Source organism: Lepus europaeus, chromosome 17, assembly GCF_033115175.1.
Source record: "Lepus europaeus isolate LE1 chromosome 17, mLepTim1.pri, whole genome shotgun sequence".
NCBI lineage: Eukaryota > Metazoa > Chordata > Mammalia > Lagomorpha > Leporidae > Lepus > Lepus europaeus.
Window position 1 is genome coordinate 429,799 of NC_084843.1, and position 27,454 is coordinate 457,252.

Sequence of the window (27,454 nt, forward strand, 5' to 3'; positions counted from 1 at the left end):
GCCCAGGGCCCGGCCTCAGCCACCCACTGCCTCCCCACCCCACCCAGGGCCCGGCCTCAGCCACCTGCCGCCTCCCCACCCCGCCCAGGGCCTGGCCTCAGCTACCTGCCGCCTCCCCACCCCACCCAGGGCCCGGCCTCAGCCACCTGCCGCCTTCCCACCCCGCCCAGGGCCCGGCCTCAGCCACCCACTGCCTCCCCACCCCACCCAGGGCCTGGCCTCAGCTACCTGCCGCCTCCCCACCCCGCCCAGGGCCCGGCCTCAGCCACCCACTGCCTCCCCACCCCACCCAGGGCCCGGCCTCAGCCACCCACTGCCTCCCCACCCCACCCAGGGCCCGGCCTCAGCCACCTGCCGCCTCCCCACCCCGCCCAGGGCCTGGCCTCAGCTACCTGCCGCCTCCCCACCCCACCCAGGGCCCGGCCTCAGCCACCTGCCGCCTCCCCACCCCGCCCAGGGCCTGGCCTCAGCTACCTGCCGCCTCCCCACCCCACCCAGGGCCCGGCCTCAGCCACCCGCCGCCTCCCCACCCCACCCAGGGCCTGGCCTCAGCCACCCGCCGCCTCCCGACCCCACCCAGGGCCTGGCCTCAGCCACCCGCCGCCTCCCCACCCCACCCAGGGCCTGGCCTCAGCCACCCGCCGCCTCCCCACCCCGCCCAGGGCCAGCCCGTGGGGCTATGGCCCAGAGCTGGCACTGACCACACCCACAGAAGCTCCTCCAGCCCCTTCTTGGGCAGAGAAACCTCCAGAGACCCCCGCCCCCTCCCCCAGGGAAGAAGAAGAAGGGCGGGAACGGCTCCGTGCAGGACTCCTGGGGCCCCTCAGAGGCCGCCCTGCACCGGCAGATGCTGCCCGACCTGCTGCGGAAGTTCGCGGAGGTGGGGTTCATCAACGCCGAGGTGCGGGCCTATGTCCCTGCCTCCCTCCCTCCCCCACTCCCCCACTCCCCGCATCCTCCACACCTCCCTCCCTCCTCAACTCCCTGCCTGCTTCCCTCCCCCCACCTCTCTCCCCCACTCCCACCTCCTCCACTCCCCACCTCCCTCCCCCTCCCTCCCCTACTCCCTGCTTCCCCCCACCTCCCTCCCCCTCTGCATCCCTCCCCCTGGCCCCACAACCTCTGTGCTGTGGGCGCCCCCCACCGCTGACCTCCCTTTGCAGGCCACTGTCCATCTGCTGCGGTCAGAAGGTGTGGAGCTGAATGATCCACCCATCCCCCCCGAGGACTTGAGCCAGCACCCAGCCGGCTACGTGCCTGAGTCCCCAGAGACGAGTGCAGAGTGGGCCACGTACAGGTGGGCAGTGCCAGCAGCTGGCCAGTGGGGACAGGGCCCTCTGTGCCGGCAGGTGCCCCAGCAGGAGCAGGGGGCGGAGTGCCACTCGCGAGTGAGCGGCCCGTTTGCCAGCTGGCAGTCAGAGACCAGCTTTCCCGTCACGCGCGGACACGGCCGTCAGCCAGCTCGCAGACAAGGAGCTGCTTCCCTGTCGGCCAAGAGGAAACCGCACAGCTTCTGTCCAGGTGGTGCGGCCGGCCCTGGGAGCGCCTGGCGTGCCGTGCGATGCGCCGTGGAAGTGAGGGGCGCAGCAGCAGGCACGGCTCCCAGCTGTTTCTGAACCTGGACACTCGGCAGGAGGACGTGGACGGACGAGGACCACGTTCTGTTTGTGGCGCAGGCTCTGAGCACCTCGCTCCCACCCCTCCCCCAGCCCCAGGCCCAGCACAGGCCCTGCCCGGGTCCCTCCCTGTGAGCCCACTGCTGTCTAGGCGGCACCCTCAGGGGCTCTCTCTCCCAGCCGGGGCCAGGCTGGAGCAAACTAGGGTCCCTGAGCTCAGTGGCTAAAACATGAGCAGACGGTGCCTGGCTCACAGCGTGGACGGCTGGGCCCTGTCCACGCCCGCGTGGGGCTGAGTGACAAGCAGCTGCCTGCATACAGTAAGGGGGACCAAGCGTCTCACCCTGTGGCCAGGCAGGGCAGCCCCAGGCAGAATGGAGAGGAGGCAGGGACGTGGAGGATGGCTGGAGATGTGGACAGAGTGGCCCAGGCCAGGCCTCCGGCCAGCCTCATGACGAGGGATGGCCAGCAGGGGGCAGCTGCGGGTGTCCAGGTGGGAATGAGGCCAAGTGGCGCCGGTGCAGCAGGGGAGTGGGTGAGCTGGGCCAAGCCCACAACGCCCAGGCCGCCCTGGGTGGGCCGTGGGCTCTGTGCAGCCCCTGCCCTGCGTGCTGAGTGGCTGTGGCTGAGGCTGTCAGGGACCCAACCCCTCTGCGCCCCCCGCAGAGCCTGGGTGGAAAACCTGTCGCAGTACGCCATGAGCAACTGGCTGCGCTCCGCGGAGATCGGCCGGGAGATCGGAGAAGCCTGGATCGTGCAAAACGCCATGGTCTACGTCCTGAACCACAACCGCCACCTCATCGTGGCCGGGCGGCAGAAGGAGCTGGTGGACGCCCTGTCCCACCTCCTGAGCATCGTCAAGGACACCGGCCACCACGGGTGGGTGCTCCGAGAGGCCTGGGCTCAGCCGGGTGCTGGTGCGAAACCATCCCCAGCTAAAATGATAAATTTGGGCAAGGGAGGGGAGCAAACGGGAGTGAGTAAGAAGCAGCCACAGACGTGACAACACACAGAGAGTGGACTGTGAGTGCGGTCAGCAGCGGTCACCTGTGCCCAGCCTGGGCCGACCACATGCTGCTGTGGTACCCAAGACCTCTGTCGCTGTTCTCAGTGTCCAGGCACCGTGAGGTTTCTGGCGAGACCCTGTGACTGGCGACTGTTCTCCATGGCCTCCTGCCACGGGGGACACCGTATCCCTGGGCAGTGGACACTGCCCCGTCCCACTGCCCAGGCCTGAGGGCAGCTCCCTGGACGGGCACATGTGGCGGCTGCGTCTCCGCCGAATGCGTGGGTGAGGGTCAGCCCCCCGCCTGCCCAGCGCTCCCACTGCAGGGACATGCAGACCTTGGCAGCGCCCTGTAGTGCCCAGTGCTCTCGCTGCAGGGACGGGCAGACCTTGGTTGCACCCTGTAGTGCCCAGTGCTCTCCCTACAGGGACGTGCAGACCTTGGCGGGGCCCTGTAGTGCCCAGTGCTCTCGCTGCAGGGACGTGCAGACCTTGGCAGCGCCCTGTAGTGCCCGGTCCTCTCCCTGCAGGTACAGGCAGACCTTGGCAGCGCCCTGTAGTGCCCGGTCCTCTCCCTGCAGGTACAGGCAGACCTTGGCAGCGCCCTGTAGCGCCCGGTGCCCTCCCTGCAGGGACGTGCAGACCTTGGCGGCGCCCTGTAGCGCCCGGTGTTCTCCCTGCAGGGACGGGCAGACCTTGGTGGCGCCCTGTAGCGCCCGGTGCTCTCCCTGCAGGGACGTGCAGACCTTGGCGGCGCCCTGTAGCGCCCGGTGTTCTCCCTGCAGGGACAGGCAGACCTTGGTGGCGCCCTGTAGCGCCCGGTCCTCTCCCTGCAGGTACAGGCAGACCTTGGCGGCGCACTGTAGCGCCCGGTGCTCTCCCTGCAGGGGCGGGCAGACCTTGGCGGCGCCCTGTAGCGCCCGGTGCTCTCCCTGCAGGGGCGGGCAGACCTTGGCAGCGCCCTGTAGCGCCCGGTGCCCTCCCTGCAGGGACGTGCAGACCTTGGCGGCGCCCTGTAGCGCCCGGTGCTCTCCCTGCAGGTACAGGCAGACCTTGGCGGCGTCCTGTAGCACCCAGTGCTCCCGCTGCAGGGACGTGCAGACCTTGGCGGCGCCCTGGAGCGCCCGGTGCTCTCCCTGCAGGGACGAGCAGACCTTGGCAGCACTCTGTAGTGCCCGGTGCCCTCCCTGCAGGGACGTGCAGACCTTGGCGGCGCCCTGTAGTGCCCAGTGCTCTCGCTGCAGGGATGGGCGGACCTTGGCGGTGCCCTGTAGCGCCCGGTGCTCTCCCTGCAGGGACGTGCAGACCTTGGCGGCGCCCTGTAGCGCCTGGTCCTCTCCCTGCAGGTACAGGCAGACCTTGGCGGCGCCCTGTAGTGCCCGGTCCTCTCCCTGCAGGTACAGGCAGACCTTGGCGGCGCCCTGTAGCGCCCGGTGCCCTCCCTGCAGGGACGTGCAGACCTTGGCGGCACCCTGTAGCGCCCGGTGCTCTCCCTGCAGGGACGGGCAGACCTTGGTGGGGCCCTGTAGCGCCCGGTGCCCTCCCTGCAGGGACGTGCAGACCTTGGCGGCGCCCTGTAGCGCCCGGTGCCCTCCCTGCAGGGACGGGCAGACCTTGGCGGCGCCCTGTAGCGCCCGGTGCCCTCCCTGCAGGGACGTGCAGACCTTGGCAGTACTCTGCAGTGCCCTGGCGCGGGGCCTCATCATCAGCTGGATTCCAACCCAGACGCCCGAGAAGTCCAAGAAGTCGATGCGGCCCATCGTGCCTCACACGCCGCTGGACTCGGGGGCCACAACCGAGATCAGGACGGCCGTGGAGGTACAGCCCGCTCCAGGCCTCGGGGAGGCTGGGGAGGCCTGGGAGAGCCAGCCGTGGCGGGGTGAGAGGCGTGAGCCTGAGCGGGGCTGCTGGGGCCCCTTCTCAGCCCAGGTCCTGGCTCTGCTGCTTACTCCAGAGCACAGGGTAACGTGAGCCTAAACTGCCAGGCCGGTGCTGCAGCCATGACACAGGCCGGGCCCCCACAGGCCGGTGCTGCAGGACGACACAGGCCGGGGCCCCTGCAGGCCAGTGCTGCAGCCATGACACAGGCCAGGGCCCGCAGGCCGGTGCTGCAGCCATGACACAGGCCGGGCCCCCACAGGCTGGTGCTGCAGGACGACACAGGCCAGGGCCCGCAGGCCGGTGCTGCAGGACGACACAGGCCGGGGCCCCTGCAGGCCGGTGCTGCAGCCATGACACAGGCCAGGGCCCGCAGGCCGGTGCTGCAGCCATGACACAGGCCGGGCCCCCACAGGCCGGTGCTGCAGCCATGACACAGGCCGGGGCCTCACAGCGTCCCGCAGGGCCCGTGTGTGATCCGACCCCGTGGACTGAGGAACACTCGGGTCCGCGAAGCTGTGAGCAAGGGGGGCTTGTGGGCCTTGCTGCGCCCCTCACCCCTTGTGACCCGGAGGACTCCCTCAACCTGAAAGGAATGAGTTTCTTGATGCATTTCTGGCTCCCAGCATCCTCGGCAGGGCAGGGGAGCCAGAGCCTGCAGAAGCGGCTCGTGGGCAGCCCCTCTGCCCCCACCCTCACCACCCGGGACCTAGCTCAGGAGCACAGCATAGGCCCTGACCGGCCGCCCCGAGTCAGAGCCTGCTGGAGAAGGCGCTGGTGCCACAGGGCCCACAGGACGGCTGCCCCAGAGAGGGCCCTGCAAGGGGGCGGTGCCGGCAGAGGCCACCTCACGGTCCAGGTCCTCATTCTCAGAAGGCAGGCAGGGCCAGGGCAAGGACCAGCGGGGACGATGACCTGGGTGAGGAAGGGCAGGGGCCAGGGGATGGGCCGCCCGGTGCCCGGGAAAGCTTCCCACATGAGCCTGATGCTGGATCCAGGCACCAGGAGCAACCACAGAGCAGCAGAGGCTCCGCCCAGCCAGCACCGAGAGGGGCCACCCCCATTACTCGTGTTGTGGAATCCAAGGAGACTGGAAGTCTGTCCAGAGTAGGGGGAGGGAATGTTGGCCTGAGCACCTTGCATGGAGCAGGTGGGACAGGTGGGCAGTCCTGCCTTTGACAGCGACCTCCCTGGCCAGCATGTCTGCCCCAGGCTCTGGACACCGGATTTTATCCCCACTTAAAGGGGAAACTGAGGCACAGAATGGCGAGATCTGTCCCAGGGCGCTGGGAGACGGGGCTTTGGGTGCAGCGGCTGCACGGCCTTCGGTCCATACCCCCAGAAGCACGAGTGTGGCTGGCTGAGGCTGCAGCTCTGCCTCTCGCAGTGGTCACGCCCAGGTGTGGGGTGGTGCATGGTGGACTGGCGGGAGCTGACCGTGGCCGTGACGATGCAGGGGTGCGGTCAGCGCCCCAGGGGCTGTGCCCACGCCAGGCCGCCTGGGGGCACGCATACTCGTCCTGCAGCTCTTGGGCAGCTGTGTGACCCACCTTCAGTCTGCATTAAGGGCGAGGATGGCGTGTCCGCTCCTGAGAATTTGCCTTTGTCGGCTCCAGGTCTGCGAGTTTGCCCTGAACCTGAGTGACGGGAACGTCCCAGAGGAGGTGGTGTCCATGAGCACGCGGCAGCAGCTCGTGGCCACCTGGGTGAAGGCCAAGCAGCTGCTGCAGCAGCAGATCGGGCCGCGGCTGGGCCCCGACGGGCAGGTGTGCCCTGCGGCGTGTCTGGGACAGCGGGCGATGGGGCCTGCCGGCCACCAATGACCACTGGGCCCCTTTTGCTCACTAGGCGCTAGACAGGGGCTGTGGTGACAGAGCCGTGTTTGCCAGCAAGACCCGGGAGCTCCTTTCCCACTGACGTCCCTGCACTGGCTGCCCTCAGGATCCAGGACAGGAGGCCCCTGGGGGGTGTGGTCCCCTTGGTGCCCTGCGCTGAGGCCTCATCTGTAGGTTGCCCAGGCGAGGGCCTTGGAGCTCGAAAACCTAGGACTGGGAGATGGCCTGGGTGGGGAGCTGGGGTCAGAGGACCCAGGGCCACCCCACTCTCGGCTGCTGTAATGGTCCAGGCCAGAACACCCCAACGAGTGGGCAGGAAGTCCCAGGAAGCTGAGCCCAGCCCAGTCTGGAAGGGGGTGGGGGCAGCCCTTAGGCCAGGCCAGGGAAGGAAGAGCTCTGGGTGGGACTGGGGCAGTGGCTGTGCCAGCCCAGCTGCCCTCCACATCCACCCAGGTGGCCCCAGAGGTCACGGCCTCTGACGGCTACAGACACAGCCTGGGGAGCAGCCCTGCCGGGGGTGGCCCACAAACAGGTGGGCTGACGGCTGCTCACTGTGTCCTTCCCAGCAGAGCACCCCCGAGGACGTCAGCGCCGTGACCAGGGTGCTTGTGGCCCTCGAGATGTACTCGTGCAACGGGCTCGGCCTCATGGACTTCAGCGTGCCCTCCCTGGCCCAGGTGGGCATCCCCACTGCCTGGGGGTGGGCAGCAGCTGTGTGCAGGGAGGCTGAGGTGCACGGGGCCTGCCGGAGAGGCTGGGATCCCACGGCGCCCGCATCCTGGCCACGCCGGTTGTCGCTGCCTCCGTTTCCTATCTAGAGCTGTGAGTTCTCATGGGGCCACCCACGTCCTGCCCCAGCTCAGACAGGGGCGCCCACGGGCCTCACCCTGGCTGTGCTGGTGTCCGTGGTGTGTGAGGCCTGCTCGAGGTTCACAAAGCTGACGTAGGGCCAAGCGGTGGGGGGGGGGTGTCTCGCTTGCCTGACGCCCCCTCTCCTCCCGGCCCTGGAAGGTGGTGAAGATGGCATACGAGTGCAGCTGGTCGGACCCCCTGGTGGAGCTGCAGGCGCTGACCCGCCTGGCCCACTTCACCTTCGTAGCCCACGACCACGAGACCACCATGGCCTGCTCCCATAGGGCCACGGAGATGGGCATCAAGTTCCTGAGGATGCTCGGTCCGTAAGTGACCCTGTCGTGGTGTTCTCACGGTGTGGACACGTGCCTGGGGAGAGAGCCCGTCACGTGTGCCTCGGCGGGGGGCTGGGCTCAGTCTGTGGGGACAGTCCACAGACTGGGCAGTGAGCACAGAGAGGGTGGAGGCCACCTCCTGACTCACAGACCCCGCCTCACACCCCTCCCCCGGGGCACTGATCCCACCCCTGAGGTCCTGCCCTCCCGACCACACGCCTCCCTGAGGCCCCGCCTCCTGACACCGTCCCTGCGGGGTGAGGGTCTCGCACGTGCACCTGGGGAGACGGCGCTCAGTCCCTAGGGGCAGGAAGCGGCTCCCTGCTGACAGTGTGCCACACGGCCCCGCCACACTGTCAGTCCAGTAGCAGCTTAAAACAACGCCACTTTTGCACAGAGCCGGAAAATGCACTTCCCAAACGCCATTTTCAGAAAGTTGCTTGACGATCTGGCCCACAAAGCCAGGGAATAATCCAGAAAAGAGACGGTGTGGGTGCTGGCAGCGATGCATTCTGCCAGAAAGCTGCAGGGGGACCCAGCGGCTGTGCTGCTCGCTGAGGGAGCCCGTCCACGCTTGGGTGGGGGTGGGGGCCTGGGGGCCCTGCTGGAGGGGCCGGGGGGCCTGGAGGGTACAGGAGGACCAGGGAGGACTGAGGAGGGACCTGGGGGGACCTGGAACAGGCCTGGGGGTATGAGAGGGCCAGAGGGGACTGGAGGAGGTGTCTGAGGGTGCCTGGGGGAACCAAGAGCGGGCTGGGGGCAACCTGGAGGGGGCCAAGGTGGGGGACCTGAAGGGTATGGGAGGGCCGGGGGCGAGACTTGGGGGCGGCCTGCCAGGAAGTGGCTGAGGTGCTGTGGCCAGGGGAAAGAGCGCCGTGGAAGGAAACAGAAGCCGTGTGGCTGCAGTGGGCAGCGCGTGCGCTCGGCAGGCCCTGACGCCCCTGTCAGGGTTAGCACCTGGACAGAGACGCTTCGACAGAGCAGTTGGTGGTCGCGATGGTGGGAAGTAGAGCAGGGGTCAGTGGGGCGGGGGCGGGGCTCAGGCAGGGGGCGCGAGGGTCGAGGGTCGCTGGTGGGGCCCAGCACGAGGCCGGCCCAGATAGTGCACAGGCGGTGGAGAGGGGACCTGGCCACGTCGTCCCTTGCTCTGCGTAAGCTCCTTTGTCTCAGGAGCCCACAGGGACCGTGTGCAGGAGGCCTGCTTCGTGGGGCTGAGGCAGGACCGGGGCTGGGAGCAGGGAGGGGCTGCGTGTTCTTCTTCCCTGGCTGAGTGAAAACTCGCCTCTCGTCATGTTCTCTGAATTCTATCTGGAAAGCATGTCGAATCTCTTGAAAACTAACTAAAAATTAAAAAAAAAAAAAGCCCCCTACGTATGCAAAGCACGAAGGCACCTGGCCGGCCATTCCCCTACAGGGACTCCAAAGTCGAGTTTGATCTTTAGACAAATCCTTGTAGCACATAATTTAAAATGCCATACAGATACATCATCAAGCTGGGGACACTGGGGCCTGTGGACGTGTGACGGCCGCTTCAGGACCTGGGACAGCTCTCTGCAGACAGTGAGGTCCCCATGGCGCCTGGAGCCCTGGCCCTCAGCCATGGCCCGCCCTCCAGGTTGTCCGTGGTTCTGTGCCGCTCTGCCAACCCCATTTGAGTGACCACTGTGTCCGAGGTCACCTGGGGGCCAGGAGGCTGAGTGCCACACTTTCTGGGCGTCCAGCCTCAGGTCCTGGCCACAAACAGCACCGGGCAGTTGAGCCAGCTGGGTGTGGACCTCTGGAAACACTTCCCAGAAATCCCATCCTAGTCGTTTGCCTTTTAAAGTTTTGTGCAAAATCGCATGTGGAATTTGCCAGAATAAAGAGCAGACAAAGAACTGGGGTAAGAGCAGTTAGCCTAAGAATGCTGTTTGGAGCCTCCTGCTTGACCCGCATCTGAGCCACGCGTTATTCCAGCTCTGCCTGCAAACAAAGCAACAGGTGAGGCAGCCGCTCGCGCAGCCCAGCACCCTGCCTGCTGCAGCAGGGCCGGAGCAGAGCCGTGGGAGCCCACGGGGCCCACCTGGGCACCCAGCAGGAAGCTGTGCGTGTGCAGGGTGGCAGGCAGCAGGGTGGGGGGCTGTGCTATGAGATGGAACTCTGGCCAGCCAGCGTGCAGGAGACTGAACCCTCGGCATCAAGAAAGATGTGCCTGAGAAATAGGGCTGCTGTGCGCTTTCCTGACCCAGCCCAGAGCAGCCTTGAGCGGGCAGATGTGGGGCACCTGTGGGAAAAAGCACGGCACAGGACCCACACAGTCGGCACAGGACCCACACACTCGGCACAGGACCCACACACTCGGCACAGGAACCACACAGCCCAGGACCCACACAGTCGGCACAGGAACCACACAGTCGGCACAGGAACCACACACTAGGCACAGGACCCACACAGTTGGCACAGGACCCACACAGTCAGCACAGGAACCACACAGTCGGCACAGGAACCACACACTCGGCACAGGACCCACACAGCACAGGACCCACACACTCGGCACAGGAACCACACAGCCCAGGACCCACACAGTCGGCGCAGGAACCACACAGTTGGCACAGGACCCACACAGTCGGCAAAGGAACCACACACTCAGCACAGGACCCACACAGTCGGCGCAGGACCTACACAGTCGGCACAGGAACCACACACTCGGCACAGGACCCACACAGCCCAGGACCCACACACTTGGCACAGGAACCACACAGTCGGCACAGGACCCACACACACGGCACAGGAACCACACACTCGGCACAGGACGCACGCACTCAGCAACACAGCCCACGATGCTCAGCCTGCAGTGAGAAATGAGACACGTGGGGAAAAGCAGCCTGCACACACCCGGATACGGCTGTGTCGGAGTTAGCAGACAAGTAATTTATAGCAGCTGTTACAAACGGACACAAATACAGGCAGAGAATTTCAACAAAGAATTGGAAAATGCAATGAAAAATGGAGTAACTGAGATGGGAATTCTGCAGTCGGATCCGACACTCCGGAGGTGGCCCGGGAGTGCGAGTACCGAGCAGGTGATGGGAATGGAAGCAGAGAGAAAAGACTGGAAGCGCAGACTGTGGGACGAGACCGAGCCTGGGAGGGACGACGGGGCTAAGGGTGTCTGGAGCCGCGGCAGCTGCAGACATTTCCAGTGGAGCTAAAATGGCCAACGCAGAGTGCAGAGGTTTCCGGCGACCAAGCACACACAGAGAGGCCGCACCGGTTTCCTGCGGTCAGGACGCTGGCCTGGGGAAGACAGGCCACACAGGGGACCAGGGCCGGCACTGCTGCCGCCGTCTTTTCACAGAGAGCAGCACCGTGCAAGCACTGGGAAAGGGAAAAGCTGCCAAGCTGGGGTTCTGCGTCCCCGGACGCCCGGAGCAACGGCGGCACAGGGAGGCGCTTTAGGGTAGCGAGCGCCGCGGAGAATCCGTTCCCAAGCTGCAGAAGCGAAGGCATCGAAGCTGCAGGGACGTGGCTGGGGGCGGCGTTGCCCCTCCAGTGCTAAGCTCTCGAGAAGGCGTTCCCGGTGGCCGGGGGTGCAGACTGCACACCATGCCAGCAGCGCAGCGTGGGGAGAGGCGCACGGGAGTAGGGCGCTCCTCAAACCTGGGTCTTCGCTGCTTCAGTGTAAAGAACTCTGAAGTCCCTGAACAAGGGGCCTTGCAAAGGCTTCTGGGATGGTGTCTGCATCGCTCGGCTGGCGGGCACTCCGGGGTCCCCCCACCCCCGCCTGCCTTCTCCTGCTTCCGCTTTGCACAAGTGTCAGGTGCTGGGGTTTTACGCGGTGTGGTTAATTCGAGGTGGAGCTGTGGTTGGTTCAGGGTACGTGTTTGAAGCCCCAGAGCAAGCACTGGGAGATGAGAGTCACAGTCGAGCAGGGGGCATAGGCAGAGGTCCTGCGGGGTGCAGGACCCCGTGAGCCGGCAGCAGTGTGCAGGGCAGTGGGGACGGTGCACGAGCCGTCGCCAGCAGGGTTGCCATCAAGGAGGTGCCGGAGCCGCGCAGAGACGTGGCCTGAGGACAACCACCCGAGTGCAGACACGGCTGCGTGGGCAGAATGTCGGGCTGGGGGTGCAGGTGAGGACTCCACCCAGGCCCGTTTCCCCTTCAGAGGACGGCCTGCGCGGCTTGGGGTAGAGGCAGGCACCCAGGCCCGTGTGGGACGCCCACTCAGCAGCCCCACGGCTGTCCTGACCTCAGCCTGTGCCCCTTCTGCACCAGCTGCAGCCACACGCAGGCGGCACTCAGGGAGCAGGAGGCGGCACCCTGAGCCCACGCTGGGACCTTCCCAGACAAGATGACCGCCGAGAGCAGGGGTCCCCCAAAGGGGCTTGCTCTGCCGTGGCTGGAAGCGAGGCACCCTGGACCCGGGGTCTGTCTCATGGGTCTGGGGTTGGCAGGGTTCAGCCAGTTAGTTCTGGCGGGGGGGTCTTCGCAAGGGCAGTGCCCCAGCAGCGAGGCCTAAGTCCACTCCCATGTCCCGGGGAGCCCCGGCAGCGGTCCCCGAGCTGCCCTTCACCAGGTGAGCGTCACGGCCTGGGAGTCTGGGCGAGGCGCTGAGATGCCACCCTCCTGGGTCGTTCTTGCCTGTCAGGGTCGAGGCCCGGCTGACGGCGGAGATGCTGAGCACGGCGGCGGGCAATCCAGGGCAGGAGCATCATGGAGAACCTGAAGGGCAGAAAGCAGCTGCGCCTGGTGGCAGCCAAGGCCTTCATGGAGAGCGCCAGGTGCGCAGGGGCACTGGGACCCCCGGGCAGCTGACTGGGGACAGGCACATGGGCAGAACTGGGAGAAGCTCAGTAGGGCCAGAGGCTCGGTGAGGGGCAGGCAGGGCAGGTGGCTGGCCGGCCGGCCCACAGCAGGAAAGCACCCACTGCCTATGGCCGGCAGGGCCGGGGCCAGCACCAGCCCCCACCCCCAGAGAGGGGCAAGTGCGCTGCAGAGCGCCCAGCCTTCCCTGCTGAGCCCAGAAGCCTCCGGGGCCGAGCAGGTCCCGTGCACATCCCTCTGCTCCGGGGTCTCTGTTCAGGTTCGGGAGCATCGCGGGCAACAGCGCCCTGGTGATGCTGGCCGCGCGGCAGTACTGGAACGCCTGGCTGCCATTCCTGTCCTCGGTGGTCAGCAGGAAGAAGGCCAAGGGCACCGTCCAGAGGGTCATCAGCCTCATCAACAAGACGGAGGCCAAGACGCAGGTGCCGGGGGCCGGGGGCTGGGCTTCCTGGGTCTCTGCTGCACGAGATCCCTGAGGGGACACAGACCCTCACAGGACTGTTCTGGGGGGCTCAGGGCTGACGTGGGCCTCCCCCAGGAGCACCCCACTTACTTCCCACAGGCCCCTGTCAGAACCTCCTCTTTGTGTCATCAGAGCAAGCCCCTGGCGTCTGGGTGACTGCCGCCGCCGTGTGTGGAGCCTGTCCCCGCGGCCCCCTTGGGGCATTCTGTAGACTGGAAGGAGCCCGCCCGCCTTGCGCTCCCCTCCCTTCCTGGTTCTGTGGGGTCTCATCAGCGTGGCATGGGGGCGGCGCCCCCGTCTCTGTGGTGGTCTTCGGAGGGACCGTGTCAGCCGTGGCCTCTTCTTAAGGACCCCTGTGGTGCTCGGCGATTCCCGCCCATTCCTGATTCTCTGGGTTCTGTCGTGAGACGACCATGGGGGTCGGGCCCTCCCTGCGCTCTGGGGTCCTGATGCGCCATCTTGCTCAGACGGCTGGGTTTGCGCCCCGATGTCTGGGGTGGGCCGGGGTATTGCGCTCCCGCGGTGGCGTCTTCATGCCGGTTTCTGGTGCTGAGGTTTTGGAAGCGTTCAGGGGGGTTGCTGTGAACTCTCGCAGTGTTTGCTGGGATTCTCCGCCTCCCGCCGCCTGCTGGGCGCGGCCGGGCTCAGATGGGCTCGGCGGTCCCCTCCATCCACTTGTGCTGTGAGGCAGCTCTGTTTCTTGGTCCGTTTTGTCAATTTTGTCGATGTTTCCAAAGCACCAACTTTTAAACAGCAGTCTTGTTTCTCTGCTCTGAGGTTTGTCGTTCCCCACCGTCTGCTGGTTCTGCTGTAGCTCGTTTTTCTCTAATTTCTGGAGTTGGAGAGCTGCTCCCCACTGCGACCCACGCAGTTTAAGATTTCTATTTACTTGAGAGGCAGAGTTACAGACACAGAGAGGGAAGGGGAGGGAGGGAGGGAGAGAGAGAGAGAGAGAGAGAGAGAGAGGTCTTCCATCTGCTGGTTCACTCCCCAGATGGCCGCAATGGCTAGGAGCTGCGCCGATCCAAAGCCAGGAGCCAGGAGCTTCCTCCAGGTCTCCCACCTGGGTGCAGGGGCCCAAGGACTTGGGCCATCTTCTACTGCTTCCCCAGGCCATAGCAGAGAGCTCGATCAGAAGTGGAGCAGCCAGGACCTGAACCGGCACCCATATGGGATGCCAGCACTGCAGGCGGCAGCTTTACCTGCTACGCCACAGCACCAGCCCTGACCCATGCATTTCCAGGGTGCTTTTGTCCCCAGGGATCTTGAGCCAAGGAAACTGGCTTGGATGTTTCGTGTAGGGGGGAATCACCTGCCTGCACGTGTGCTGTGCGTGTGGTGAGGTGTGTTATGTGTGTGTGTCATGTGTGCATATGGTATGTGTATGGTGTGTTTGTGGGTGTCTGGTATATGTTTATGGTAATGCATGTGGTTGTGGTGTGTGTGTGGTGAGTGTGGGGTGTGTGTGTGTGTGATCTGTATGTGTATGGTCATACATTGGTGGGGTGTGTGATTTGTGTCATGCATATGTGGTGTATCACATGTATGGTCACATGTGTGTGATGTGCATGTGGTCGTGTGTGTGTTGAGTGTGATCATATGTGTTTGTGTGTCACACCTTGTTATATGTCACTCATGTGGCATGTCACATGTGTTGTGTGTATTGTCACGTGTTTTGTGTGGTGTGTATATGGTCATGTGTGTGATCCCATGTGTTTTGTGTGGTGTGTCACACATGTGTTGTATGTCATGTGTGTGTGTGCCGTGTGTGCCTTCCTGTCTCAGAGCTCTTGCTGCAGTCCCCGTGCTCCCTGACAGAGGCACAGGGCAAGCACGCGGCGAGGAGCAGGTCGCGGCTCTCCTGCACTGAGCTGCTGACTGTTTTACTTAGGAGAAGGGCAAGACGCTGCTTTTGCACCAGTGGCCCACAGCGGACTTCCAGGTCGGCGGGACCCCCGAGGGCAGCTTCCTCCCAGGTGTGTGGCCGGGGCCTGGGACCCAGGGGCTGCAGGGCACAAGGGAAGGGGTGGGGACTTGGGTACCATCTGGACTTCCAGTGCCTCGAAGTTCCTGCGCCTCCCGCTAAGCCACTGTAGCTGTGACGATCCTCGCAGGCCCCATGGGGACAAAGCAGTGACTTCCTCGTGTGCACACAAGGACGCTGTGCCCGGGAGCTGCAGCCTTGCCCAGGCCAGCACGGTGGCTGCAGCTCGGTCTGACCGACAGATAATCCGAGTTCCGTACTTCCATGAAGTGTGGTGATAGAGCCTTTCAGACACACAGACACACGCATCACACACACCGACACACCACACACACGCATCACACACACAGACATGCACACCACACACATGCATCACACCAACACAGACAGACACGCACACCACACACACACATCACACACAGACACAGATATGTGCACCACACACACATCAGACACAGACATGCACACCACAGACACACATCACACACAGACACAGACACGGGCCAGGGGCAGGGCTGGAGTGGAGGACTGGGGGGCCAGGGGGCCGAGTGCTGGGGGCCGGGCCCCCTACCTGGGGCCTGCATGCTGTGCCCCTCCTCCTGCAGGCGCCGAGGATGACCTCTCACTCCGCGTGGCGCTCTACGGCCTGCTGTTCCACTGCCACGCGGACCAGGGCGACTGGGAGGGCGGCCTCAGGGTGCTGGACGAGGCCGTGCAGGTGCTGCCGCGGACGGCCCACCGCCTGTGAGTGCCCCATGCTGGGCACTGCCCCCAGCCAGCCTCTCCTACTTTATCTCCCCAGAGACCCCACAGAGCAGCAAGAGTTGAGCTTGGAGTTGGGGTTGGGGCTTAGGGTTAGGGTTAGGGTTTTGGGTTTAAGGGTTAGGGGTTGGGGTTAGGGTTAGGGTTAGGGTTTAGGGGTTAGGAGTAGGTTTCAGGGTTAGGGTTAGGGTTTAGGGGTTAGGTAGGGGTTAAGGTATTAGGGGTTAAGGTTAGGGTTTAGGGTGAGGGTTTGGTTAGGATTTAGGGTTTATGGGTTGGGCTTAGGGGTTAGGGTTATGGTTAGGGTCTAGGGTTAGAGTTTAGGGGTTAGGCTTAGAGTTTAGGGGTTAGGGTTATAGTTAGGGTTTAGGGTTAAGATTAGGGTTTAGAGTTAGAGTTAAGGTTAGGGCTAGGGTTAGCCCCTGGACTCGGGCAGGAGGAGGGTTAGGGTTTGGGTTATAGTTAGGGGTTAGGGGTTAGGGTTAGGGTTAGGGTTTAGGGTTTAGGGTTAGGGTTAGGGTTGGCCCTGGACTCTGGCAGGAGGAGGGTTAGGGTTAGGGTTGTAGTTAGGGGTTAGGGTTTAGGGTTTAGGGTTAGGGTTAGGGTTAGGGTTGGCCCTGGACTCTGGCAGGAGGAGGGGGCCGCACGCTCTGTGTCCCCCGCCTCCAGCACCGATGGCTCTTTTGCTGTTCTTTAGGTTGATCTTCAAGCACATGGTCATCGTGAAGGCCAAACTCGGCCAGAACTTCACCATGGAGATGCAGAAATTCAAGGATGAGAGTGAGGAGTACTTGGCGCACATGTGGCACCGCCTGGCCCAGAACTCCAAGAACGTGCACGGCGAGCTCAGCTGCTACCACAACGCCATCCAGGCGCTGCAGGTGCGGCCTCAGTGCCCCGGTGGCTGTCGTGGCTCTCGTCCCCGTGATGAGTGAGCACGGGCAGAGACGATGGGCAGTGGAGGCTGCTGGGTAGGAGCTGCTGCAGAGAGCAGAGGCCGGGCGTGTCCCTGGGCCAGAGGCCATGCAGGGAGGGCCGTGGGTCCTCGCTGACCAGGGCGGGGGCTTGGGCAGCTGGAGGGTCGGCCAGGTCTGGGCTGGGGACACAGATTTCCTCCCGTCCGTGGGCTGCCCATGGGCCGCCTTCCATCCGCTTCCTCACTTCCATGGTGGTATTGTTGGCAGCACAAGTCGTGATTTTTGTCTCTTTTGTTACGTGTTTATGGCCTTGTATTTGTGTATTCTTCTGAGAGCTCCTAGGCTTGCTGTTAGGTTTGGGCTGTGCTACATTTTGAGTCCTGTTTGTGGTGAGGCAGGGCCCCGCTGGCCAGCACTGCCGGTTAAGGTGATCTGTTCTCGCCCAGCACCTGCACGGACACCCCGCCCTCCCCCACTTGCACAACCTCTGTCAGAGCTGCCAATGTCCTCTCCCATGGCCATCTGACCCCCACCATGGGCTCACAGGCTCGCCCCTCTCCACCTCTTCGTGGGGACGAGGCCTGGCTAAGCCCTGCTGACCTGACCTCACCCCTCTCCTGAGCCCAACCCCCTTTTCCCAGCATCCTCCCTCTCACCTCCCCCACCCCAGGGGTGCAGTTCAGCCTGCACTTGCTGGGTCACCCCAGCCCCCCAGACACACACAGGCCCCAGCTCACCTGGCCACTCAGGTTGCATCACAGCAGCCTGCACCCAGGCCCCTCCTCCTGCCACCCCAGGTCTGCCCAGAGCGGCCCCCACTTTCCTGCCTGCCCCACTCTGCCCTCCCCGGGCCTGCACCCTGCCTGTGGCAATCCCTTAGCCCCCAGACCTTGCTCAAGCCCCTCCCCATCCTTGGTGAGGCCCTGTCCCTGTTGCCACCGGGACCTGGTCACCTGATCTCTGGACACCCTCCTGGGAGCCCTCCCACAACCCCCTAGGAGGTGAGCCGGGCTGCCTGGCCCGGGGCTGGCCCCCACAGGTGCTCGTGAGGCAAGGACTGAGAGCGGCCCGTGTTGGACGGCCGGATGAGGGGGTGGGGTGACGCTGAGGTGCGGGCCACAGCCCTGTCACAGGCTGGAACGCATGCTGGGGGCGTGGCCTTGCTGCGGTGTGAGTGCTGAGCCAGGCAGGGGCTCTCGGTGAAGCGGCCACAGCAGCATCCTCTGGTTGTGCCGGAAGAACTGGCTGAATGTGTGCTGGGCCAGGCCATGGTTAGGCTTGGGCCTGTGTACAGGAGGCAGCAGGCCTCCACCCTGCCCTGCAGCGGGGGACGGGGTGGAGGCGACCCCAGAGCCCCGGTGAAGGCCAGGGAGCCCTAGTCAGCAGCTCTGTGAGCCATAGCAGGGCACCCGGGGAGGTGGGGGGAGCAGTGGGTGTGGACGGTGCTGGGGGGAGCAGTGGGCGTGGATGGTGCAGGGGGGAGCAGTGGGCGTGGACGGTGCTGGGGGGAGCAGTGGGCGTGGACGGTGCTGGGGGGAGCAGTGGGTGTGGACGGTGCTGGGGGGAGCAGTGGGCGTGGACTGTCCCAGGTCGTGTTCTCCTGGGACACTGCCTTGTGCATAGCCCAGAGTCTCAAGGGGCCTGGATGACCGAGTCTGGAGGGAAGTGTGGAGTGGTGGTGAGCGCGTGAACCATCGCGGGTTGGAGCGGCTCCCCAGCTCAGTCGCATGCCCGCCTCCCCTGTGCCGACCCTGAAGAAGCCCGAGTCGGAGTGGCAGAAGGTGGACTACATTGTGCAGTTCAGCGAGTGGCTGTACAGCAGGCAGTTCCCTCTCGAGGACGCCGTCCTCCACCTGCACTGGGCCATCAGCATCCTGCTGGCCATGAAGCTCAGAGACGCCCCCACCGCCGAGCAGGAGCCGGAGCCGGCGGGTGAGCAAAGGCGCTGCCTCCTTCCGTGCTGCCCGGGCCCGGGGTCCCAGGTGCAGTGCCCCCTGTCTGTCATTGGAGGCACCTGGCATCTTGCCTGCAGCAGAACCTGACCCCAGGGCTCAGCGCCGTGCTGGGAGGTGGGTGAACAGCTGCCCCCACCACTGAGTCAGGGTTGCAGAAGCCCCCAGGCCAGGCGGGCAACCAGGGGGAAGCGTGCTGCCTGCGTGTGGCCTGGCCGCCGTCACCCAGCCCCATGACAGGGTCCGTGTCTTCAGCGTCTCTCCTCACCAGCCCCCAGCCGTCAGGGCCCTGTGCACCGCCACTTGGGAGGCCCCGGAGCTTTGCTGGTGCTGGGGCCCCTGGGACAACACAGTCATCTGGGTGCTTGAAGGCCACTGCTGCCCGGGCACCTGCCCAGCAGAGGCCCAGAGCAGCCTGCGGGCGGCAGGTACCTGCCAGGAGCCCTACAGGGTCGGCTCAGCAGAGGAGAGCTGAGGCCCCGCGGCCGGGGGTCCTGGCAGAGCTGGGCACAGTGCTGGCTCGGTTGGGGCCACTCTGCCAGTGGCTGCTGGCCCTACGTCAGGCTGGGTGGGCTGCCCTTGTCAGAGCCCTGAGGCGCTGGCTAGGGGTCGCGGTCACAACGGGTGCTGGCATGCAGGAAGATGGGAGCCAGACTCGGGGGGCTCCACGAGACCCTCAGCACGGCGAGGTGGGGCGGGGCCGGTGTGCGGGAGGTGAGGGGGCGGATCACAGCCTCTGACAGGAAGCAGATCCGCAGATCCGCAGCTCCCACCGCTCCAGCCAGGATGAGCCCCGGGCTCCCCAGGGTCCACCTGGTGCCAGCTGGCCTCTGTCCTGGGCTTGCAGAACTCGGGGGCACGGGGGAGGGGCAGGGCCTGGGAAGTGCCCCGTCCACCCAGCACTCAGCCCACATGGGGCGACTCGAGATACAAGACCCCGACTCGGAGCCAGAGAAAGCCCCGTGGGGCGGTTCCTGCTCGGGCCTTGGCGGGCCCCGGGGGCACACCAGGCCGGGGGACGCGCGGAACCATTGGATGAGCGCCTTCTGGGAGAAGCCTCTTCCCCAGGACCGTGCGGGGAGGGCACGGAGGTCGCCCAGGACCTGGAGCCCCCAGGCACACGGCCTGATGTGCACGTGGCCTGTTGGCAGGGGCGTCCTTGCCTGCCGAGGGGGCCCCAGGAGGTCCGGCAACCGAGGACGTGGAGACGGCCTCCCTGGAAAAGCTGCGAAACGTGAGGCAGCTGGAGACGCTGGCCCGCACCCACGTCCTGCTGGCCCTGATGGTGGCCCCCGGCTCCAGCGACCACAAGGACGCCTGCCTCCTGGCCTACACCTTCCTCAGGCAAATCTGGCAGGTGAGGCCCGAGGAGCCGCTGACGGGGGCTCTGAGCCGCCTCCGCCTCCGCCGCCCAGGGCTGGACCCCGCGGCTCGTGTTGGTATTTACTTACTTGAAAGGGAGCAGGGCATACGTGCCCCATTCGCTGGGACTGAGGCGGAGCCAGGAGCCAGGAGCTCCGTCCAGGTCTCCCCTGTGCGCGCAGGGCCCCGTCTTGGGTGCACTGTAGCGGGAAGCTGGAATCGGGAGCCGAGCCAGGACTCGAACCCAGGCCCTCGGATGTGGGGGGCAGGTGTCCCCAGTGGCGTCCACTCCCACAAGAATTTCTTTAAAATCAGATTTTCCAGAGATCTTTGAGATGAAGCAGGAGAGCTTGTCTTCTGACACCCGCGCTTTCCTGTCTGCTCGGTTCCATCAGCATTCAGGACCCCACGCGGGGGTTAAGATGCCGGTCAGGACCCCCGACCCACCGCGGTGCCTGGGGGACCCCTGTGTGCCACCTGCACCTCCTGGATCCGCTCCCTGCTGTTGCCACAGGGGACGGCTGAGCACCTGGCTTCCGGAAGCCCACGTGGGAGCCCTGGTGGGGGGAGCCCTGGGGGGGGAGCCCTGGTGGGGGGAGTCCTGGGGGGGGGCTCCTGGGTCCTGACTTTGGCCCCCAGGCTGTGCACATGTTTGGAGAGCGAGCCAGCAGGTGGGAGTGCGGCTCACTGTCTGTGTCAAATAATCAAATGGATAATTTAAAATAAAAAACCATACAAGGGAAAACCCCTTGGCCACTGCCCCCCAGTGCCCTGGCACCCGGGGTCCTGGGAGCCCTCGGAGCTCAGAGCCTTGCCACCCCCAGGTCAGCCCCTCCCCTTCCCCAACCCCCAGACTGCCCTGCGTGGCCCCCACGCTGCATGGCCTGGCAGCCACAGTACCAGTCTTCCTGATGGCAAACTGCCCATCTCACAGGCTTCCAGAACCTTCACTGTCTCCTGCCTCGTGCCCAGCCCGCTCCTCTGTCTCCCTGTAGGGCCTAGGTGGGCAGTGCCGGTCACGTCCTTGGGGATGTGTCCCCTGTGTCCACCGTCCCTCAGGACCTGTTCTCCGAGGACAGGTTTGCCCTCAGTGGGGGTCAGGGCAGACGCGGCAGCCACCCTGTCTTCCACGTGTGCCGTGGGGTGAAGTGCAGGCCTGTAGGCCGAGCATCACACAGGGACGCTGGGGGACACCCGCAGGCAGGGACGCTGGGGGACACCCGCAGGCAGGGACACTGGGGGACACCCACAGGCAGGGACACTGCTCACCCACAGGGGACACTGCTCACCCACAGGGGACACTGCTCACCCACAGGGGACATTGCTCACCCACAGACAGGGACGCTGGACACCCACAGACAGGAGACACTGCTCACCTATGGGGCCTCTGGCCTTGGCCACTGCTGAGCGTTGGAAGCTGGGAGATACCTTCAGCCAGGGCGTGAGCAGTGGGTGCTTCCACTGCGGCAAACTTGGTTTCTTTTTCCCCAGGTTTCTTTGTCAACTGCAGGGAAGCTCGTCTCGGAAAGCCGGGTGCTGGCCGCCACCAGCTCACACCTGCTGCTGCCCAGGAAGGACCGGGAGAGGAGCCGGGTGGAGGAGGAGGAGAGGGGCAGGAGCGGGAAGCAGGTGCCAGCGCCCTGCCCGGCGCTCTGTCGGGGTCCCGAGTGTCGGTGTGCGGAGAGCACCACTCCACGCGTGTTCCAGCACACGGCACAGTCCCGGGTCACAGGCTGGGTCCTGGGTGCGCCAGGGGCCCTGGGCCCTGGAGCAGACATGTCCACCCTGGGACGCCCACCTCATCAGAGCTGGGTGCTCTCGCCAGGCCCTGGGGGTGGCAGGGGCTCATGCCAGGCTGTGCTGGCCGCAGGGCTCGGCTCATGGGATCCTCAGCCTGGGGCCTCCCCACGCAGCCTCATGCTGGACGGGGCACCGCTGGGAGATACAGCCTGATGTGGCTGTGGTGTCGTGGCCGGCGGGGTCTGGAGGCCGTGGGGTGAGCCCTGTGTCCCGGAGGCCGAGCCCCTCAGTGCTGTGCCGCCGGAGCTGGTGCTGGAAGTAAATCCCACATTCTTGCCGTTCAGCCCCAAACCCCTGTCCCCGGCAAACAGCTTGAAGAGTTACCCACGAGCATCGAGGAGTGGGCCTCCTACTCGTGTCCCGAGGAGCTGCTGTCGGTGTTCAGACAGGACAAGAGCGACTCCACCGTCAACTCCTCAACCATCCAGATGCCGGTGAGTCGGCAGGCATCCCGGGCCTGTGTCGCAGCTGCACAGCCATCTCCCCTTTAACCGGGGCCCTCTCCAGACTTCCTGCTGTGAGCCCAGCCCGAGGGAGGAGGCACACAGGGTGGCTGGCGAGGTGGTGACAGGAGCAGCTGGCTACCTGCTGCGCCCAGGCACAGCGAGCAGCCTCGGCTCCTGCCCAGTCCCCTGTGCCCGGCATGCCTGCGCCCGGGCACAATGGTGGCCTCAACTCCTGCCCGGTCCCCTGCGTCCAGTGTGCCCACGCCCGGGCACAGCGAGTGGCCTTGGCTCCTGCCTGGTCCCCTGCATCCGGAGTGCCCACGCCCAGGCACAGCGGCGGCCTCAGCCCCTACCTGGTCCTCTGCGTCCAGTGTGCCCACGCCCGGGCACAGCGAGTGGCCTTGGCTCCTGCCTGGTCCCCTGCATCTGGAGTGCCCACACCTGGGCACAGCGGCGGCCTCAGCCCCTACCTGGTCCTCTGCGTCCAGTGTGCCCACGCCCATGGGGACCTTCCTTGCCCTCCTGCAGGCAGGCACCCAGGCCTGGACCTGGCCATTGCTCCTGCTGTACCAGGCTCCTGCATGCTGGGCGGACACACAGCAGGGATGCATGGGGGCCAAAAGGGTGAAGTCGGTGTCTGGCCACATCCAGGAGCCGGCAGGGCCCTGCTGCCCTGCAGGTACACCTGCTCCCTGCCTTCTGCACTGGAGCACTGGTGCACGCCCCAGGGGCTTGGGTCACTTTCCTCGCTGTAGAGGTCCCATTGCCCGAAGGGACCAGTCTTTCTGTCCACGCCCCGGTGGACATCACAGATAAGGCGTGTTGAGTTCTGGCGAGCACAGGGCTCGGAGCCTGTGTGCCTGCATTGCGGGGTGTCCGGTCCCTCGCCTGCGGTGCCTGTGGCCTGAGTGGCCAACTCGGCCCACACACCTTTCCCCCTTGCCTTGGTGGGGAGTGCTGGCATCTCCCTGTGGCTTAACTGGACACTTGATTGCAGGGGCTGGCCATCTCCCCTGCCCCAAGCCCCTGGACAACCTCTCCCATGATGTCCCCGTCCTGGAGGGGACGCGTGCCACCGCCCATCCTGCTTTTCCAGCCAGGATTCACTTCAGTGTAGTCAGAGCGCCCGTGTCCTCCTCTGTGGTCAGCGCTGTGGACGCTCCCCTGGAGCCTCGCCCACCGGCTCTGCACTGCAGGACCCCCTCCTGCGACGCGATGCAGGGGGCAAAGCCCGGCTCGCCGAGGGTCACCGGCCCCCTCCCTGGGGGAGTGTCAATGCCGCTCCCCTCCGTGTGCTGAGGGCTCAGCGGGCGGTGACTGCAGACGTCGGGATGAGCCTCTTCCTGCTTCTTCGTGCACTGACCGCTGGCTGCCCTGCGGTTTGGGCGTGCGCGTGGGGGGGCTGGGCTTGCTCTTGCTTCCTGCCTGTGTCCTGCCAGCACGTCGGGCTCGCTCGCTCTTCCTGGATGGAGTCGGACAGATGAGCTGTGCTGTCTCCCTGCCCGGCCGCCGGGCCGAGCTTCTGTCTGGGAGGACTCAGGGTTGTGAGCGCTACGTCCTGACTCCTCTGATTCTGCCTTTCCTCCCGTGACAGCTGTCACTCACGTGGATTTCCAGACGTGCTGGTGGAAAGCTTAGTATCCTCCTAGTACCTGTGCTAGTCTGTAGGCGCTGCAGACTCCCGTGTGTCCCTCTCCCCCTCTCTCTCCTACAAGTCTGTAGGCGCTGCAGACTCCCGTGTGTCCCTCTCCCCCCCTCTCTCCTACAAGTCTGTAGGCGCTGCAGACTCCCGTGTGTCCCTCTCCCCCTCTCTCTCCTACAAGTCTGTAGGCGCTGCAGACTCCCGTGTGTCCCTCTCCCCCTCTCTCTCCTACAAGTCTGTAGGCGCTGCAGACTCCCGTGTGTCCCTCTCCCTCCCTCTCTCTCCTACAAGTCTGTAGGCGCTGCAGACTCCCGTGTGTCCCTCTCCCCCCCTCTCTCCTACAAGTCTGTAGGCGCTGCAGACTCCCGTGTGTCCCTCTCCCCCCTCTCCCTCCCTGTCTCCCTTTCTCTCCCTCTCTCTCCTTCCATCTCTCTCTGTCCCTCCGTCTCTTTCTCCCTCTCCGTCTCCTTTTGTCTCTCTCTCCCCCCTCTCTCCCCCTCTCTCCCTCCCTCTCTCTCCTTCCATCTCTCTCTCTTCCTTCATCTCTGTCTCCCTCTCCCTCTCTCTCCTTTCGTCTCTCTCTCGCTCCCTCCCTCTCTCTCCCTCTCCTTCTCTCTCTCTCCCTCCCTCCGTCTCTCTCTCTGTCTCCCTCTCCCTCTCTCTCTCCATCTCCCTTTCCCTCTCTCCCTCTCTATCCCCCATCTCTTCCTCTCCCTCTCCCTCTCTCTCTCTCCCCCCTCTCCCTCTCTCTCTCTCTCCCTCCGTCTCTCTCTGTCTCCCTCTCCCCCACCTCTCTCTGTCTCCCTCTCCCCCCACCTCTCTCTGTCTCCCTCTCCCCCCACCTCTCTCCGTCTCTCTCTCCCTCTCCCTCTCTCTCCCTCTCTCCCTCTCTCTCTCTCTCCCTCTCCATTCCCCCCTTTCCCACTCAGCTTCATCAGACGTCGTCAATTTTATGTCTTCTGAAGAGCCAAGTGCTTTCCAGGCCACCAAGCCTGCCTGCCGTCCTCTCGGTCACCCTTGGGGACTGGCCCAGGTGTGAGCCAGGGTTCCCACTCTGGCTTCTATGCTGGGCACGGGGGTGCAGCCAGCCGGGTGACCCTCTGAGCTGCCCTCAGCGCGCCAGGCTCACAGCCGGGAGTTTTGTCTTCCACGCGTGCCCCAGGGATTTCTCCCACGCTGTTCACTCCCTCACTCTTAGAAGCAGAGTTTGAGTAGCTCACCAGCTTCCCCGGTTTCCCACGGAAGAGTCGTCCAGCCGTGGAGGGTGCTTTAGCCCCGCCCCCTGCGTGTCAGGTGTTGAAGCAGTTGTGGGAGGGGTTGTGAGAGGGACAGGGCCAGAGGGCGTCTCCCGCTCACTCTCCAGACCCCTGCTGCACACCTGCCACGTACCAGGCGACAGAGCTTGCAGGGTGGGTGTGGGCGACCACAGCGTGTGCCGTGTGTCCGTGCAGACCTACAGCCTGTATTACCTGGACCGCCTGGCTGAGGCCCTGCGGGGGATGCACCTGCACGAGCTCACCATTCCCGTGCTGCAGCTGGGCGTGCTCATCGCCGACGCCGTGGTGGACAGCAGGAGCCTCGCCGACCTGTACCACCTGCGGTCAGTGCCCCAGCGCCCGGGCGGCTGCGGCTCTGCCGGGGGCTACTCGCACCAACGGTCACGCTCCTGAGCCGGATAGCCAAGCAAATCAAAATGACCGAGTGTAGAAGTGATGTTTGTATCTGAGAAGTTCTACCCGACACGCTAGACAGTATTCAGAAGTGCGGGCGTCATGACCCCGACTCACTCCCGGGCAGCCGCAGGGCGAGGTGGGGAGCGCCCAGTGCCCTGGCGAACTCTCCCTGGGATCTGACAGCCATCTCTCACTCTCCTAGCGATTCTGAAAGCTTCGAAGTCCTGAAGCTGTCAGCAGTCTCCATTTTGTCTGTAGTGACTGTATTTACACAGGGCCCCTTCCGACTCTGTCCTGTCTACCTCCCGCAGCCTGGCCCTCGTCTGTGCCGACCTGAGGCTGAAGGACGCGGCCGCCTACCACGAGGAGGCAGTGGGCCAGGCCTACATCGGTGACTCCGAGCAGGCCAGGTGCATGCAGGGGTCCACGGAGGGGGCTGCTGGGGCCCTGGACACCGAGCCCCGACCCGACGCTGGGTCCCGCCAGAGTCCCAGACCGCTCCTTGGTCACCACAGTTGGGCAGTGGGGGGGTCCCGTGGTCCAGTGCTGGGAGGGGTCCAGCGTGGGCTGGGGGAGGGGCCCTCCTGTGTGTGCCGTGACTGTCCACAGTGTGCCGTCCTCCTAAGTAAGTGACGCATTTCCGTGTGGAACTTTTAGAAGTTCCAGCTAAAGACGGAAATAAAGGTCAGCACCGGCCTTGCGATGGTTTTTATTAAATTTTTGTGAATTTATTTTCATTTGTTTGGAAGTTCAGAGAGGCTCTCCCATCCACTGGTTCGCTCCCCAGATGACGACAGGGCTGGGCCAGGCTGAGGCTGGGGCCTGGGTCTTGGGGGTTTGGGCCAGGCTGAGGCTGGGGCCTGGGTGCTGGGCACCCGACCCAGGTCTCCCACGTGGTGGTGACCACCTCCCAGGGTGCGCGGCAGCAAGGAGCTGGACGGCAGCAGAGCCCAGCACTCGGGTGGGATGTGGGCCCCCCAGGAGGTGTCAGCACTGCTCCCGGAGCGCCCCACCCCCGCCACGTTGGAGGCCCCCTGTGAGCCGTCCCCCCGCCCCCCCGTGGCGGCCTGGACGTGATTGGCTAGAGTTTGAGCTGTTGTGGGGGCTCTCCCCCGGCAGTCTGTGCTAGCACAGGTCTGTTCCTGACAGCGTCTGTGCAGTTTGAGGAACCAACACCGATTTTCCCAGATCACCAGAGCCGTGCCCAAGCTTCCCCGGTGTGGATGGCGTGGGGTGTCCGCGTGAAGGAGTCTCAGCATGGAGCGGGGGCGGCCGTGGCTGCGGCTGCTGCCCCCTCCCTGCTCTGAGCTGCGAGTGCCCCATCCCCCGGCTGGGCGGTGAGGGCGGGGGGCGGGGCGGCCAGGATGAGTGGGGCAGCAGTGAGCGAGGGGCAGGGGCTCGACTCAAGGCAGGTGCACGGGAGGCCTGGACAGTGGGGCCGGGGGGTCAGCAGGGGGTTCAGACTGGTCACGGGTCGATGGGAGGGGCTGTGGGCAGGTGTGACGTGCAATTGCGAGGTCTTGGCTCCTGCCGTCTTCTGAAGGACGGCTCTGGGCAGAGCATGGCAAACGGCCAGGGCTGGGCGGTGCCACGGAGTGCAGGGGGGTAGGGGCGTGGCCAGGCCAGCTGTGGTGGGGCTGGGCTGGGTGGGTGTGGTCTTTCTGGGGGCCAGGATGCTGTCGCAAGGTGGGAAGTACAATGCCTTGGAAACGCGGAGTCAGCAGCGGCCTCCTGGGCTGCCCGCGCCGTCTGACGCCGTTTCCCTGCGTTAGCTGCCGGAAGGAGATCGCCTTGAGGAAGGAGAAGAACAAGGAACCCGTGCTGGAGGAGGGCGAGCCGACCCTGCGGGAGCAGACGGCCCCCGCCCCCGCCCCGGCCGAGCCCCAGGTGCTCGTGGCCCAGGACAAGGTAAGTGCTGACTGCATGGCACCCGACTCCCCGGGGCCACTTCCCTTCATGGAGTGACTGGGAGGCACCTACTGTCTGCACGCGTGTGCCTGGCTCTGTGAGAAACCCACTGTGGATCAGGTGGGCCAGGGGCCCGGGCAGCCCCTGAGAGGATCAGCTGGGGGTAGCCCAGAGGCCTGGAGCAGGGCAGGAGCCAGGCGGCATCCCCAGGCGCCGTCCC

At 65.2% G+C, this 27,454-nt stretch overlaps 1 protein-coding gene across 1 annotated transcript in view; it reads left to right on the forward strand.

Annotated features, from left to right (window-relative positions):
- Positions 1–27,454, forward strand: part of CFAP46 (cilia and flagella associated protein 46) — an 88,879-nt gene that overhangs the window by 24,695 nt on the left and 36,730 nt on the right. The window contains 20 exon segments of the mRNA XM_062215153.1: positions 774–901; positions 1,164–1,297; positions 2,283–2,495; positions 4,275–4,440; positions 6,117–6,266; positions 6,905–7,012; positions 7,347–7,513; positions 12,150–12,192; positions 12,194–12,282; positions 12,585–12,747; positions 14,680–14,764; positions 15,378–15,516; positions 16,232–16,415; positions 18,209–18,383; positions 19,555–19,760; positions 21,257–21,440; positions 21,812–21,999; positions 25,105–25,253; positions 25,638–25,736; positions 27,099–27,234. Of these exon segments, the coding sequence (XP_062071137.1) occupies positions 774–901; positions 1,164–1,297; positions 2,283–2,495; positions 4,275–4,440; positions 6,117–6,266; positions 6,905–7,012; positions 7,347–7,513; positions 12,150–12,192; positions 12,194–12,282; positions 12,585–12,747; positions 14,680–14,764; positions 15,378–15,516; positions 16,232–16,415; positions 18,209–18,383; positions 19,555–19,760; positions 21,257–21,440; positions 21,812–21,999; positions 25,105–25,253; positions 25,638–25,736; positions 27,099–27,234 (2,906 nt within the window).